The 16,333-nt window shown below is 33.7% G+C and overlaps 1 protein-coding gene across 1 annotated transcript in view; it reads left to right on the top strand.

Moving 5' to 3' along the window:
- The window catches only part of LOC137397392 (crossover junction endonuclease MUS81-like), a 59,190-nt gene extending 43,465 nt beyond the window's left edge, over window positions 1-15,725 (top strand). Inside the window, exons 12-17 of the mRNA XM_068083683.1 lie at window positions 1,277-1,374; window positions 3,984-4,100; window positions 6,456-6,551; window positions 7,376-7,599; window positions 14,695-14,778; window positions 15,420-15,725. Coding sequence (XP_067939784.1) covers window positions 1,277-1,374; window positions 3,984-4,100; window positions 6,456-6,551; window positions 7,376-7,599; window positions 14,695-14,778; window positions 15,420-15,486 — 686 coding nt within the window. The 3' untranslated portion in view covers window positions 15,487-15,725. The remainder of the gene's footprint in view (window positions 1-1,276; window positions 1,375-3,983; window positions 4,101-6,455; window positions 6,552-7,375; window positions 7,600-14,694; window positions 14,779-15,419) is intronic.
- The last annotated feature ends 608 nt before the right edge of the window (window positions 15,726-16,333 follow it).

Below are 16,333 nucleotides of genomic sequence, written 5' to 3'. Positions count from 1 at the left end.
GTAGTTGCACTTCCTGTTTATGCCTGTCACTATGACATCGGCTATTGCGTTCAAGTTGCAGTGTTACACGGCTCTATTGGAATACCGTAAAACCTCAATTTAAATGCCATGGCACTCTGTGTATCAACTCTTTCCTTATAATAGTGGTGTTTAGTTAGAGGTGGCATAGGTCGTGTTCAAATTAAGAGCGGTGTTGTATCTTTCGGCTTTTTACGAGCGATGTGATGCTAATTTCGCCTATATTTTACTATGGGTGGATCGACACTAATGCCATCGGTCTCAGCATTTCTGCTAATCAGTTTTTATATCCGTCCAAGAATAAGACCTAGTTAAACAAGGAACTACTTTGATTATAAATTGTTAGCGTGGTATTATTATTAATTATTTCGATGGTGTCGCTTTCAGGCTTTTAAAGAAAACCCGTTAACGCTTTCGAGCTAAAAATCGGAAATCAAAACGCTTTAAAGTTCTCAGGTAAGATTGTGAACAACGCTATGGACGAATTTGAAAGCAATATATATGATTTAGACTTTAATGGCTACGGATCAGAGTGTAGCTTGGATGATTGTGACGATTGACCTTCTCAGGTACCCCGTCACTAAAATCGTGGCAACCGCTACAGCAACAACGAAAAATGAATTGTTAATGGTGTAACCGAGGTCATTATTAGTTCTATTTTGTGTACACTTTTCTACTGATAACTTTCTATCATTGGTTCATAAAGATCAAAGGATGTTGAAGTAGCGGTCAAATAGAACGTGGTGCTCAGTTGAGGATGGTGTTGTTTTTCAACCCTTCTTCTCTAGTGGCCGCTATATTAAAGGTGGCATTCAAATAAAGGTATCTTTATTTTGTATTTGCAGTAAAAAATTAATAAAAAATGGTTCATTCAAGTAGTTTTTGCAGTTAATATTCCTTAGAGATACTCAGAATGTTTTGTATTTTTGTGTACAATAGTGACTACCTTCGACTCATAACTGTATACATTCTGATCTGCTGGTACAGAAGGTATTTATTTAGCTTTTATGTTCCATTAGCTCAAACTTGTTTATTATTTTATTTGTTTAAGCTTATTTTTATGGTTAAGTTATCATTATGCTAGAAATGTTATTAGGAACCAACAAAAACAAGTTGCTGCATACTATTGCTAATGCATCTATTCTTTTGCATGAAATTTGATGTTGAGTGACTTCGGTTTTATTTTTTGTGTACATTTGTAAACAGGATGTCTGAACAGGTGTTTAGAAGATTTTTCAATTATTTGCCATTGTTTCAGGGGAAAAGAGGGAAGTTGTACTCGACTTTATAATAGAGAGAAAGCGCATGGACGACCTGTCTGGTAGCATTGTAGATGGCCGATATAAGGAGCAGAAAGTAAGTCCCTGCTTTTCCACCAGCCTGAGCAGTTGAAGGGAGGCCTTCTGTTGCAACTTTTGAAGACTAAACCGGCAAAATTTCCATCTAATTCTTGTTTACAAAACTAGAATGGGTTACGTGCAATATTACGAAGCTCAACTAGTAATAGTGTAATTGTGATAGTAATAGTACTTTGTGTAGCTGTTTCCACAGCTGTAGTTCACAGCTGTGGAAAGGATGGCTCCAAATATTGCGTTTTTGCAAGTATTTATTGCTAGGGTAAAGGAGTTCCGTCTACATTGATTTTACTCATCAATGTTATTTCTACATCATTTGGCTAATATGGCTGTGAAACCTTATGCTAAGATTAAGAGATTAATTTCACCTCGGCAAGTGATTTATAAAAGGAACTACGAATAAAAAGTGCTTCTCATTTTCTACAGTTATTTAAATTGTAATTAAATATCATTTTAAACAAATACTCGCTGTGAAAACAGTAGCTGTTGTGATTGCAACTGTTGTGACCAGATTTTTAAAAATAAATAATTTTCCTTAGTAGCATCCTTCGCTGATAAAAATGCAGCAAAATTGAACAAATCTGTAAACATTAATTCTACTCGAAGATATAAAATATAACATTTTGACTTTTTCATAACTCTTATGAGAAATCTTTTAGCCCAATTTGATGACTTGCATAACAACCAAAGTGTCATATTTTAAACCTCAGATTAACACTGGTAAGATGATCGGGACTTAGTAAAACACTTTAGTGAAATAATACAAGTCCAAGCTTCATGAAATTTGTCAAATGAAATTCTTAGTTTGTTCAAGAAAAAGCTAGTTACCTCAACTCCGCACAGATGACTTCTTGTGAAACAGAAGATGATTCTTCAGTTGATTGGAGTTGAATGTATCATCAGGTTTAAACATATGTGAAACATTATTTCTTTACATTGTGATTCAACAAAGAAAAAGTTTAATGAGCAATCGTAGTGGCTGACTTAATTCACTCAAATAAAAATGACTACGTGTGAAATTGGTGGAGCAAATCGTAATTTTAAGCAAGGTCTCATTGATCATGAATAGTATTATTATGGTGCACACCTCGGTTATGATGTCCTTGTTATGCGGTTTTTGCCTTACAATGTCACACACTAGTTTTTCGTCCCTGTTGTACGACATTTTTGCGCCATAGGTTTATCAACAAAAATTTATCTGGGTATTCAAATTTGGTATGCTGAATAAGCCAGAATAACGAAGATGCCAGTATGCTATTTTCTAAAGTCCTTCCCACATTGCCTGAAAATGAAACATGACCAATAGGTTGTAAAATTTTACAGAATCATAAAGTGGAAGTTTACTTTAGTAAAATACATACTCAAACTTAGCTTTAGGTGTGTGTTCAATAAGCTAAATTCATTTGAGTTAAATTCAAAGTGTATGTTATAAGTCTGTCACGAAAGTAAGAACTCCCCACAGTACGTACAGCATATAGTTCATTGTAATGTTACATTTTATTGCGGATCATAACCACTAAATACACTAAAGTTAGTGTAGGTAACTATAGTTAATAAGGTTAGCATACTATTTTGTTACTAATTTTTAATATGTGCAGTACAATATGTATATAAAATTTTGATGTTTTTTCCCAGAGGGTGTTTGCATTAGATAATTATTATGGGTTCTATACCCTTTTATTTTCGCCTCGCGTTGCCAGCACTGGAACAAACTAATTTGGTATGACAGAGCTTCAATGTCCGGAGGTTTTTATACTGTAAAATCTATTCCTTAACATACATGTAGTTGTTGAAGGTTAAAAGAGTTTACTAGCATTCGAATAAATGATACAGGATGGCTTTGATTTCGCAAAAAATAAACATAAATTAGCTACTTGTGGCAACTGGTGGACATGTTTAAATTCTAGTAAAAGCGTGATAAAGATTAAATTGGGATTGTCTAGACAACCTTAAATCTATTGTTACAAGCAGTTACGGAAGGCAGTGAGAGTTTCAAACCAGTATTCTACTGGAGGATGTGTCGACTTATGATACAAACTGTAATTTAAACAGTTCTAGTTGCTCACAATCAACTTTCGATTAAAGCAAAGCATGTGAATTATGAGATTCCCAAATTCTTGTAACCTTTGAAACAAAGAACAATTTTAGTTCAACTACTTGGATAGTAGCCATCATTAAATCAATTATATTTAATAAAACCTTTTGCTATGAGGAATTTTTCACCTTTACTTTTATGTAATACTAGTACCCTGAAGTCTAGTGTGTCATGAGATGTAATATCTATGTGTACAATTCATCTGGAGTTCCAGGAGTCGGTAAATTGGGGCAGTTGTTAGAGCGTTGGTATGCTATGCTGAAAGTTGCAAGTTTGAATCCTCTTCAGTGCAATTTTTTTCAATTTCTAACCATGGCTATGGATCTACATACATAGCTTTTATTAAAGTAAAGCTTGATAGAGTAGCATCTCTTGGACTTGCTGCTGGTTTCTATAAGTTGAACTGCTTGTTTGACAACCAATATTTTACCTTTAATGTTTTATGTGGGTAAAAGCCTTGGACTATCAATTTTGCCATATTAGCATTCAAGCACATCTAGTCATGACCTTTGTAGTTGAGAATGAAACAGTCCGGGTTACGGAAGCCCATCTATCTGATAGAATACTATGCTACACAAGATAATGCTAGGATCAAGGAAGATGCTCTGCTGCAGGCAACGATGAACACACAGGTAACTTATGTGACACGTTTCAACAAGTATTTTTCTTGTAAACGTCAATACTACTTATCTAGTCGTACGCATTTCTTTTTGCTAGTTTGGTGTCATAAAGGATAGTGTAATTATTGCATTTGAACTTACACAAATTTTAGTATGTTTCAATGTTTCAAATTAATTCCAGAATGTTTCAAGATTAAAATCAACAAAACTTGATCACGGTTCAAATACTCACACTCAAGAATTTGCGATTATGATGTCGATAGTTACAACGAAAGTTACAGAATATAGACTCGTAACTCTGCAACTTGAACGCAACAGCTGATAAGAACTATAGCAATGATATCAACTAGTAAAGTCACTTCGGCACCTGTTTTTCATCTGAGCGATTTTATCGCGTTGATCACAGCACTCAGATCACTTCAAGTATCAAAAACAAATGCAAATTATAGAAAAATGCTGATATTTTATAATAAAATCTACTAAGGATCTGTGTGTAATATCATCTTTGTGATAGCCATTAAGTACTGAGATACCGATATATCAAGTGGATGTTTAAAATAGCACTGAGATTATCTGAGTACTTCCGATCACATTGTCGCAAATTTTATAGAAAATTGAAGACTAGTGGCGTACTAGTTGGTTTGTGCACGTAGTTAGTACAGTCACACGTCGACGTATGAGCTTAATGTGTTCTAGTGCTGAGCTTGTAAGTCAATTTATTCATGTCTCAAGCCGCTCTTTTTCATATAAAAATCATTAAGTATAAATTAATTCGTTATCATACTATGAAAACACCGTGATATTCTAAAAAGGATATTACGGCCGAACAATGTGTTTTTCATTGTGACAATTCAGTACCTACAATACCTAGTTGTTATGATCTGCAATAAAAAGTAACATCACTAGACACACTACTGTATCAAACTTTTACCTTCGAGACAGACATTGTGGATACCAGCTGCCTGAAAGAAACTTGAGAGCAATGAGTTCAGTACACTAAATATTTGTAACCCCATGTAACAGAAACTTTGAATATGTTTTCACTAAATTGAGTTTACAAAACACACACACAAGTGAAGGAAAGTTTCAATGTTGTACTACACTTACTTGAAGGTTGGCTTGCAACAAAATTCACATTACAGTTATTTGCTATTAAAAGATTCACCATGTCTTACTCTGTTGCGTTGTAGGTGCAAAATATGTGGAAATGGGATTACAAGTTTTTAAAAGCTAGAAAAAGGAACGGTTAATCGCTGCCATTACGAAAACGCCACAGTGTGGAATCTCTTTATTTCGACGTTGTACTCAAAGTCGTTATTGTTTTGACACATGATGTTATCACTTAAATTAAAGGCCAATAAAAAGCTCAATATAAAACGTCCCGTAGCACTAGTTTATAACAAACACTTCAGGTTTTACCGAAGACCCCGTATCAAATATAGATGCTCGCTACTTTACAGTTTTGTTTCGGCTTGAACTAATCATCAAGCCGTAATCTGATCATGTGACCCATACGTCCTGCCAAGCAGGTGACCAACAGCGTCGTCATGTTTATCAGAGGATGATATGCACGCCTTCGAGCTAAGGTTAAAAAATTAAACGAATTTTTACGGTAGGTTTTGAGATATCAGTGCTCAAAGTGACAGCATTACAAGGATGATGAAACAGATGCGTAAAGACAATAGAAATGATTTAATTGAATGCGTTAAGTATATTTGTGAAAATATTTCGCCGATCGAGGTTGTCTGAAGGTGTAAACAGAAGCCATCGTGTTCATCTACATCCCATTTGAGCTGTTTTGGAAAAGGATTCCGATCTACGGCGTTTTCGTGATGGCTGTGATTAACTGTTCGGTTTTGAGCTTTTAAGAGCTTTGAATCACATTTCCACATATTTTGCACCTACAACACAGCAGAGTAAAACATGGTGAATCTTTTGGTACAAAATAACTGTAATGTGAATTTTGTTGCAAGTCAACCTTTAATTTTATTATGTTTTTTTAGTATCTGTACCCATCTACGAGCTGTTTGCCACGGGTTTACTAGCTTTCAGCCAACCTTCTAAAAAAAATTTTCAAACTGGTTCAAAGCAAAACACTGAGCGATGTTGTTGTTAAAAGCAACCTCTTCCATATTTGGCCATCTAGTGTAGTGGTCATTGAGAATTGGCTCGTATCTCTTAGAATACTTGTATACTCAAGCAAGAAACTTGCTAGAAAGTCAGCTCTGATCTCGAGTTGTTTGTATGTTGAGACACACGTATGTAGAAGTATGGCTGTATGTATTTACTTGAATTTTGGCTATGGTTGGATCATTTAGTATGGCATTTAAAAGGTTTGATGCATAGACGTTCACTCAATTGCTACAGATTATAGATGAGTTCTATGTAAAGAGATGTGACTCTGTCAAAGACTCCATAGCTTACATATCACTCCTGCACAGACAGATTGTCAAGATTTACCAGGTAGGTGCCTAGAAGATAGCCCACTCTCCCTAGTTTACAAGTATTATTACCTTTTTATCCCTTTTTATTCAGTGTATCATAAAGATTTAGTGCTGTCTTTTTAACCCTATTTTTTATGATCCAGTGTTAAAAAGACACTTTTTAACACTGCATGTTTTAAATAATGTATCTTTTTAACAATTTAAAATTTACAAAAAAGTTCAACTTTTTTACCACTTGTGTTAAACACTTGTTAGAGTGTTTTAATACACGTGGTAAAAAGAGTGAGTTTAGCAAGTGTTTGAACACTTGTTTAAATACTGTTAACAAGTTGTTTAACTACTGTTAAACAACTTGTTAACAGTTGTTAAACAGTTTTGCTTAACTGTGTCTTACAAACAATAATGAATTTCATTAAACTATTTGTTTTTTCAAATATTCATTGGTTTTTTGCACATCTTTAAGCGTTCACTTCGATTATCTACCTCAATTATTTGCTAAGTCTGCTAAGTTCTTAACTTTGATGAGGCCAGACTGCTTGCTTTGAATCTACAGTTTGCATCTTTTTAAATGATGCAAATTTCTCAGATTTTTAGTCATTTGTCTAGTAAGCTGCCACAAAACCATGAAGTTAATTTGAGTCGTTCTCAAAGTATGGTTACAAGCTCAATTTAGGCTGTTGTCGGAAAATTCAAAGGCAAAAAACTAAGGAATGGGCTACAAAAAAGCATAATGGTCAACTGAAAATCTAATGATATAAAAATATTGTTCACCTTTCTTTGACATAAACTACTTGACCATTCTGTTAAGAATTTTTTCATAACTATTTTCCGACCTCTTGTTAGGATAAGATAGTTCACGGATATTCAAAGCATTCCCTCCCTCAACTGCCATTCAACATGACAGACCATGAACAATGTCACATGACGTACGCTGACTTTAACTCAGCCGGTAGCAAAACGAAACCTCCTACTGTCACGGATTCGTTTAAGCGAATGCTCATGTGCGTGCCCGGGGTTTCCCTGGACAAAGCTAATGCTATCGTGGAGAGTTATTCGTCCATCAGAAGGTATTTATATCATCCTTTAAGTAAAAACCTTACATGTTTTATTTTCAGATACCAGTTAATGCTAGCCTCCGTTTATTCTTGATCTTAATAACAGAGGAAAGTTTATATTTGAACACCATGGCATTTTATTTTTCAACTCTTCTCTTATAGCGGCATTTTATTAGAGTTGAAGTTTGTATAGAGGCTGGTGCTGTATTTTTGTAATAGCTCGGAAATATTTTGAGAAGCTAAATTGAAATTTTTTACGGTCGAAGGGAATGTAGCCGAGCGGTGTGACATTAACCCTTTTGGATGCAATAAATCTGCTAACTTACCTCCAACTTGTCAGATCTTTAAATAAATATGCATTGGGAAGCTGACAAATATCTTTACCAGTTGATATCTATTGCTTGCAATTAACCTACAACGATCTTATAGCCTGCGTTGCAATTTGTTGAAGTTTTCAATTTTTTGTCTTGCTAAATGCGAAGGAATATTTTCCCACGACCAAACACGAGTGAAGTGATTGTTTGGCAGCTTTATGATAAATGCATATGTGCACACAACTCCCGAAAAATTATCCATCAACGGCCGTTACCAAACCCTTGTACCGAAGTTCCACCAAAAAATTTAACCATTCTTGTGCAGAGTCGTTTAAGTATATCAATGATACAAAACACATATAAACATATTTAAATATGTTACAAAGTCTTTGAAAAGTTGACACAATATCCTAAAACTAACCCATCTGATCAGATTATACATTAATAGACCGATTAATTTGGCCAAAAATCGCAAATAAAACTTGAGCCTTGTTTAATCAGAATTAAGACCGGCCAACGAAATGCCGGTAAGGCCTTGTGACAGAGAGTAGAACCATTAAGTCGTGCGCATTTCACGAGAAAAACATGCACATTTCACCAGTCTATGGCATTGTCCAATTGCCGAAGGTTTCTGTAATTAACGTGGAAGTACTGAAAAGTAATCGCTTTTTTGCCGATTCTACCGGACTCTGACATTTTGGACAATTAGAACGAGCACTTTGGTATTCCAACTGATGTCCAAAGAAGGGAAAGTAAAGGAAATGACGATGATATTTTACTAACAATTCTTATAAGATTATTACAATATGTACAATTGTACAATATTATTTTACAATATTACAATTGTAAGAATAATTACTCGATTTTATAAGACAACCAGGTTAAATCTGTTTAGAGTTTTAAATTCAGCATAATCTTTTAGATATAAATACAAAAATCTAGATAAATATCACAACTTCCTGATATTGGTTGCTATGACCAATGGTATACAGCCCCCAGCCTGCGTATATTACCCCTACAGGATGAAAATATTCGTTGGTCATAAAAATTCGCGATTTCGCGAACAGTCAATCCCGCGAATTATTAAATTCAGTGAATAATTAGTTCTATATTTAATCACAAGAGAGAATAACTACTGCACAAAATTGAAAACTAGTCGCTAGCCTAGTTTTTAATGTAAATACTAAACGTAATTGAGTTCCAAAACATTTTTAAAATCATTGTCTGAGCTTTGAGCTAACACCATTGGCAATGCATCACATTCATTTACAAAATTATTCGAGGTTGTCACAAGATATGCAGAATGGCGTCATCGCGAAAATAGCCGCGAGGCAGAAGTACTAAACGTAGCCGAGTTCCAAAACTTCGCCAGGCTTCGAGCTTTATTGCCATTGCGTCAAACTTTACAAAATTATTCAAGGTTTTTACAAGTTATTCGGCATAGCTTCAGCATAGCAAAAAAGCTCTCCTAGTCTTTTTACATTAGAATCAACTCCATCAATCTCTAATACCAAAGTCAAGGACGATCATGATTCTGATCTGGACATTATGGTATGTTTTTGATTTGCAGTGCGGATACGTCTTTCCATAATCAACTGCATTAGTTAATTCTTTTGTTTAAAAACTGATCGCTTTCATCAAATACTTCAGCTATTGTTTTTGTACTTCCTCAACACTCGTTAATATTTTTTGTGTTTACTGCAGGTTGACTACGAAAACTAGAGACAAGTAGTAATAATATTCATCAAGGCAGGAATATTGGCAGAGAGGCAACCAGTCAACCTAGACCCCCTTCATCGACAACAACTCCTTGATATCGCTGTAGCAAACATGATTAAATTATATATTTTATTTCATGTATAGATATATTATAATTTATTACAAACTTGAGTGTACAAATAAAATATTTCAAATACAAATAAAATTTTACAAATGATGAATGGAGTAAATATAAACAGTTTAGTCCATATGCAATAAACTTAAACTGGTACTCTTGATATGTGAATACTAGCGTGTAATGGTGCTTTCTGACTAGTTATTTTGGTAATAGCAGCTCTGTCGCTGTCACTGTCTTGGTTAGGTGTTGAAGGCGATTCTCTCGCTACTACATGGCTGGTAAGGAAGTTATCATCAGAACTTTCCTCGTGGCTTACTATTGCAAAGTTCTGCCGGTTGGCCAAAGATTTGTGCTCGTAAAGGCGTTTTTGTTCCTTTTTTAAAAACATATACATGTATTCTTCTCGTAAGTAGCTGCGGTCACTTCAACCTCAATTTCTAGACCTTCTTGAATAATTGGTGATCTTCTAAGAATGACATCTACCACCCTTGCAATCATTGCTCTTCGGTGTATGATGAAAAATCTCTCTCTCACACTAAAACAAATAATGAAGCAGTAGGGATGGGAAAAAATTAGTATTGCGTTTTACCGAAGAACCAAAGCAAAATTCAACTAATTTAGTAAATGTAAAAAACTCATTACTTACCACAAGTTGTTGGCTTATCAAAGGCCTCCAAAGCGATGAATATTCGTGAAAACCTCTGGACGCAGCAAAAATTGTTTACCGTAGAACAGCATGATCGCCTCGCAGTTGTAAGCTTTATATAAACCGGAACATGCGGTGTGCGCATGCGTAGGAATAACTATCACTAGCCGCAATAGAGTTAATTTTTTCTAGAGAGTGGCAGTTTTCAGCCGCGAATAAATTCATCCGTGAATATGCATGAAAATTTTTTTTTGCGAAATGTAACTCCGCGAATAAATTCATCCTGTAGGGAACACAGCAGCTTGCCATTTTATTTCTAATATTGCATTTCTCCTATTGCAGGGGACAGATATAAACATATAATATTTTCCTTTCATTATTGCTGTTTGTTGTACATAATAACACTCAGTACATTACAGCTACCATTGCAGCTACCATTGCAGTTCTCCTATTGCATTGCAGTGTGCCAGGGCCGTTTGGCTGCTAATATTGCATCTCTCAACTGGCAGTACCCTTTCTTTTTCCATTATCACTTTGGTCATGGGCTGTATGACAGGATAATTTCTAGTTATTTTATAACTAAATTAAAAATTTTACACAACAGTTCATTGCACTTATTGGCAAGTTCACTAGTTTACAGTCAAAACTTGTGTTTGATGTGCAATAGAAGAGGAGTTATGAGCTTCGATCCATTGTAAGCTGAGTCTAAATAACCGCGGTTAAGCTATCAAATAAGATGCTATACACAACAGAATTTACAAGTTATATAACAATAATCTCTTGATTTCTACAAATATATATTAAATAACAAGTTGCATAAACAATTATCAAACATGCATAAACAAAAGTTAACATTCTTGAAACAGTAATAATTTTATCATTTGCATTTTCAAGCAAAACTTTCACAGGTTATAATAATATATATATATATATGATCAGGTATATAATAATAATCTATTGATTGCTACAAATATATATTCAAGAACAAGTAACAAACAAACCATAATTATAGAACATGTATAGAAACAAAAATTAACATTTTTGAAAAATAAATATTTACATCATCTGCGTTCAAAAAATTTTTTCAACAGACCTAAAATTTCACGCTTTGCTATTTGGAAAACCTTTCGCAAAAATAATGATAAACCTTTAGCCACATTCGCACTAAATACAAATTATAGTAAGAAAATACTACTACAGATTCCATCGCTGTTATAAACCGTTTTTCACATACGTCAAAATATCAAGATCGCATTAAACAAGGAACTACTATTAGTCTGATACAGTTCTTAATTATTTTTAAGACGTTGCTTTCAAAGTTTTCAAAGCTTTTTGACTCTTAGAACTAAAGAATCTAAAAGCTCCAAAGTTTAAAAAGGTTTAGAAAATCAGCTTTCTATGTTTTCTCTTTTCAACATGTAAAAGCCTGGCAATTTCTAGCTTTATACATACAGTGAAACACGGATAACTCAAACTTCAAGGGACCGAGCAAAAGTGTTTGAGTTATTAGAGCGTTCAAGTTGTCAGGACAGTCATAAGTGCACGTATTTATCAGTAGATACAAGTACATATACAAACTATATATCAATCAAAAGCATAGATTGCTTGTTGCAAGTTAAAGGGTCTCTCGTGTGAAGTTTTAAATATTTTTAATCAGAAAGTATAGATATTTTTCTATCACTTGAGATTTCTTTGTTGCTTTAGGTGATGTGACTGCCAGGACGTTCTCAGACTAAAATTGGCAAAACTTGATCACGGTTAAAACGCTCAGAAAAAATACACACGTATTTTTCTACCGAGCGTTTTAACCAAGATCAATTTTGCAGTAAGTCAGTTATTACAAAACTGCTTTACTATTAAAAACCCATTATCAATTTTGCCTATATTACTTTAAAGTTATCCAAATTTTACCTCAGTTTTCCTGCTTTTTGAGGGCTTATCACTAAGCGGATGTTTGGTAAAATTTGATTTTTGCAAACCTTTGGAAAAGTCGTTAATGAAAATATTTGCCGATGTTGGTAATAATGAGGCCTAAGAACTACTAAAAGTCGATGTTTATCTCTATGGCTTGGAATAAAGTGATATTCTAAAGCGATAGTAACAACTGTCTCGGTAGCCGTTTGGCAAAAACTGTTCGAGTTAACGGAGTTTCGGTCGAGTTATCTAAAGCCATTTATCATTGCGTGAGAACGGACCAAGCAAATCCATTCGAGTTAACCATGTGTTTGATATATCCGAGGGCGATTTATCCGAGTTTCACTGCATATATATACGTATATACATATATATATTGCGCTGAAGAGGAATAGTATAAAATACTAACTGTACTACCCAGCGTTGCTCGGTTGATGCAAAAGTCTTTGGACAGAAAATTGATTTGTATTTAACATATAACAACATTTGCCATTCTAACTTTCCAACTACATATCGTGAAAGAAGCGTAGTTGAAATAAATTAAAAGAGAAAATAAAAAAAACAAGTGTAAAAGTTTTTGAACTTTGTCAAACAACTGTAACTTTCAAACTTCATAACTTGAAATAAGTGTTCCGTTGAAATAACTTAGAAGGAAAACTAAAAATGTAAAGGTGTTTAAATGTAAATGTGAAATCATTAGTAATGACTAAATATAGTCTGTTTTGCTCCACTTACAATGAAAAATCATTTGGTTTACAATTATATGATTTTAGTTCGTTTTATTGTTGGCATGCAAATTTTTGCATGCCAGTGTTGGCATGAAAAAATATCATAGGCTATAGACGTACATTTACATATAGAGTGGTATATAGTGATATAGAAATCCATATTAGTTATCTAATGCAATCACCTCCTGGTAAAAAATCATTAAAAAATCATCATCATTAAAAACTAGTAACAAAACAATATGTTAATTTTAGTAGCCATAGATACCTACAATAACTTTAGTGCATTTTGTGGTTATGATCTGCAAAGTAATGTAACATTACAATGTGCTACGTGGAGAGTTTTAACCTTCCAGACATGTTTAATACAAACGCTAAAGTTTATGTTAAATGAATTTAATGCTAACTGAAATGCATTTAGCTTACTAAATACATACTTTAAAGAAGTTTTAGTATGTATTTTAGTAAACTTCAAATTTTGAACTAAAATTTTATCATTTGTTGGTTTGCGAATCAGTTTTTACCATGACGGATAAAGAGAGATTAACAGATTGTAAAGATAATCTCTCAATCTCTTAAAGATAAAGTGGATTAAGATATATATGTTGCTCGTCATGACAAGCAATGCATATCTCGTAATAACGTGTATAATCAGTACACAAGTTGCCAAATTTTAATTTTGAGAGAAATTATTGTCGATATCGGTGGCAGAAAAAATTCACCCGTATAGAAAAAATATCGAAAAAAACATCGTTTTTCCTAGAGTTACGGAAAACTATTTTATAACCAAGGCATCGTAACGCGTGGGCGCAGTGCTCAAATAATACGTCATTTAGCACGTGCATATGCTATAGAGTGTATGATAGTGCCTGTGATCAATACACTTTGTATAGCTCAGTTGTACAGCGTGTGGGTTTAAAACTTGCGGTTGTTTTCACCGCGAGTTCATATCCAAAATGCGGAATTTTAATTTCCAAGATTTTAATAGCTTTAACTGGACATACACTGACAAACAGACAGATACCCAGAAACACAGACAAACTTTGAGAAACATATATAGATGAAGGTGTTGAGGTGGGGACACCGGACATTAATGTTTTAATAGGGTAATAAGAGAAATGAGATATATAGTCAAAAATAGAGAGAGATGAAAAATCGTTGTTGTAGGATTTATGGAAAATTTGGGAGTTTCGTATCCAACACTTGCTGATTATCTCTGATATACATTTTTTTAATGAAAATGCTATTTTCAGTGAAATTGGCTCATGCTGTCAGCTGACTAAATAATTTTTGTGTTCAAGGTCATTTGCTAAGGCCCCATTATATTTTACTTCTAGACAATCTTTACCATGATATACTCTTCAGTCTTAGATTTATTAATGAAATAACTTAGTCAATAAGTTATTAGCATTGGAAAAAACCACATTCATATAGGCCTAAACAGTTTGAACTGTGTAGGCCTATATGATTGTGTACAAGTAAATACTAAACACTAAAGACTGAAGACTTATATTGTTCAAGCTGTTTGAACAATATTGCTTTTATTTAAGTAAAATGTGCAGGTGTGTTGTATATGATAGAGTCTGTTACTTGGCATTTATTTAGGCATTACTGTAGATAAATTATGAGAGTTGCTCTACGTCCAGTTTTATGAGACAGTATTTGTTTTAGTCTGACGGAGAGCTACCAAAAGTGTGCTAGTGAAAAAGACCGGATAAACCTGCTAAGTTCTTTCAAAATCGGAGACACCAAAAGGCAAGTTATTTTTCTTATATTCGCTTGTGTTATTTTCTAAGCATTGCTATTGAAGTTTATGTCTTTCTACCGCTTTTGTTTACTATCATAACTGTTTTGACTTATTGAAAATGTTTATAAAAGGTTTACCTCAAGTTTTATATGAATGTTGGGTTTTGTCAAGTAACTGAAATATTGAGCTTAGATGTATATATATATATGTAATGGTCTGCAAGGGCAGTATTACACACTGCAAAACCAGATAAACACCATTCAATTCCAATTTATATTGTAGCATTCAATTTTTTTAAAAGAAACTTATGGATTTTTATATAAATGTAACCTATATAGTTCTCCCACACATTGACATACATGTGGTACTAGAATTTTAAACCTTTAAATGAAAGTGAATATAAATTGCAATTAACAGCTTCATTGAACAATTTTCTAGTAGTTTTTTTCAGGTGTTTTAGAACAATTTACACTTGCTTGTTATTTTTAGCTGCCCTTCTGCACATTTTTACCAAATAAATCAAAATAACCTAAACTCTATATAACTATATATCTACCAAACTGGGTTTATGGTGCCCTGTGGTGGAGCTGTAAAAGTGAAACACTTGACCTAAAAAGCTATAGACTGTGAATCTAATTTTCTGTTTTAGACGTCTTGGGGATGCATGCAGTAAAAACATTCACACCATGTTTTATTCACCAATACCACTATTGTGACAACTGAGAGACACCTGCCACTGCATTTCAATGTTATCATTTAGCAGATACAATTGTGTGATGGAATTGTTGACCAGTTAGAGGCATGCATTTTCATGTTCGATATATTGTCTCTGATGGCTGTTATCTCATTTTTAGCAAACTTTATCTTGTTATTCATGCTGCACAGTTGAAACATAAAAATTTGTATGCATGAAATTAGTGATATCTAATTTGCATTTTTTATTTATTTGTCTAAACCCAACAGCTAGTTACGTAAATAACAACATAACTTCTAAATAAAGTGTAAACATATTAACTTCAGCCATTTATTGTCGTGCTCTGCGTGCTATCAATCACCTGATGATGGGTTGATTATTCTCTATAAAATTAGTTTATATGGGTAAATAAAAATTACAATGATAATCTAATAACGTGTAATATATGATCATAATATATACATGTATCACATATTATAACAGTTATAGCAAGCTTTTTTACCGTTATAATTACTTCATTAGTGAGCTCTTAATTTGGCTCTTTATGACCCCGCCAACTGGGACCTGTCGTTCCCTACTTTGTAAAAAACATCCTGATAAGCTTACTCCCTTTTGTCGAGGCCATTGTGAACCCGTCAGTTACATTATTCAGGGAGTCAAACACCAAAGAAAACTCCTTGATAGAATCATAATTATCCCTGTTTTAATGTATTCATTTATATGTTAATTATCATCAGAAGTGCACTGGGAGCTTCTTGACTATTTGCTGTGCTAGACACACTAATCATGGAATCATAATTATCCGTACGTGTGTGTTATTAATAGTAGGAAGTAGGTAGAAGTTCCTAAGTTCTGTCATACACATAATG

Source organism: Watersipora subatra, chromosome 5 (genome assembly GCF_963576615.1).
Source record: "Watersipora subatra chromosome 5, tzWatSuba1.1, whole genome shotgun sequence".
NCBI classification, from domain to species: domain Eukaryota; kingdom Metazoa; phylum Bryozoa; class Gymnolaemata; order Cheilostomatida; family Watersiporidae; genus Watersipora; species Watersipora subatra.
The sequence above is the reverse complement of the archived record's forward strand: the minus strand, read 5'-3'. Positions and strand labels throughout refer to the sequence as shown.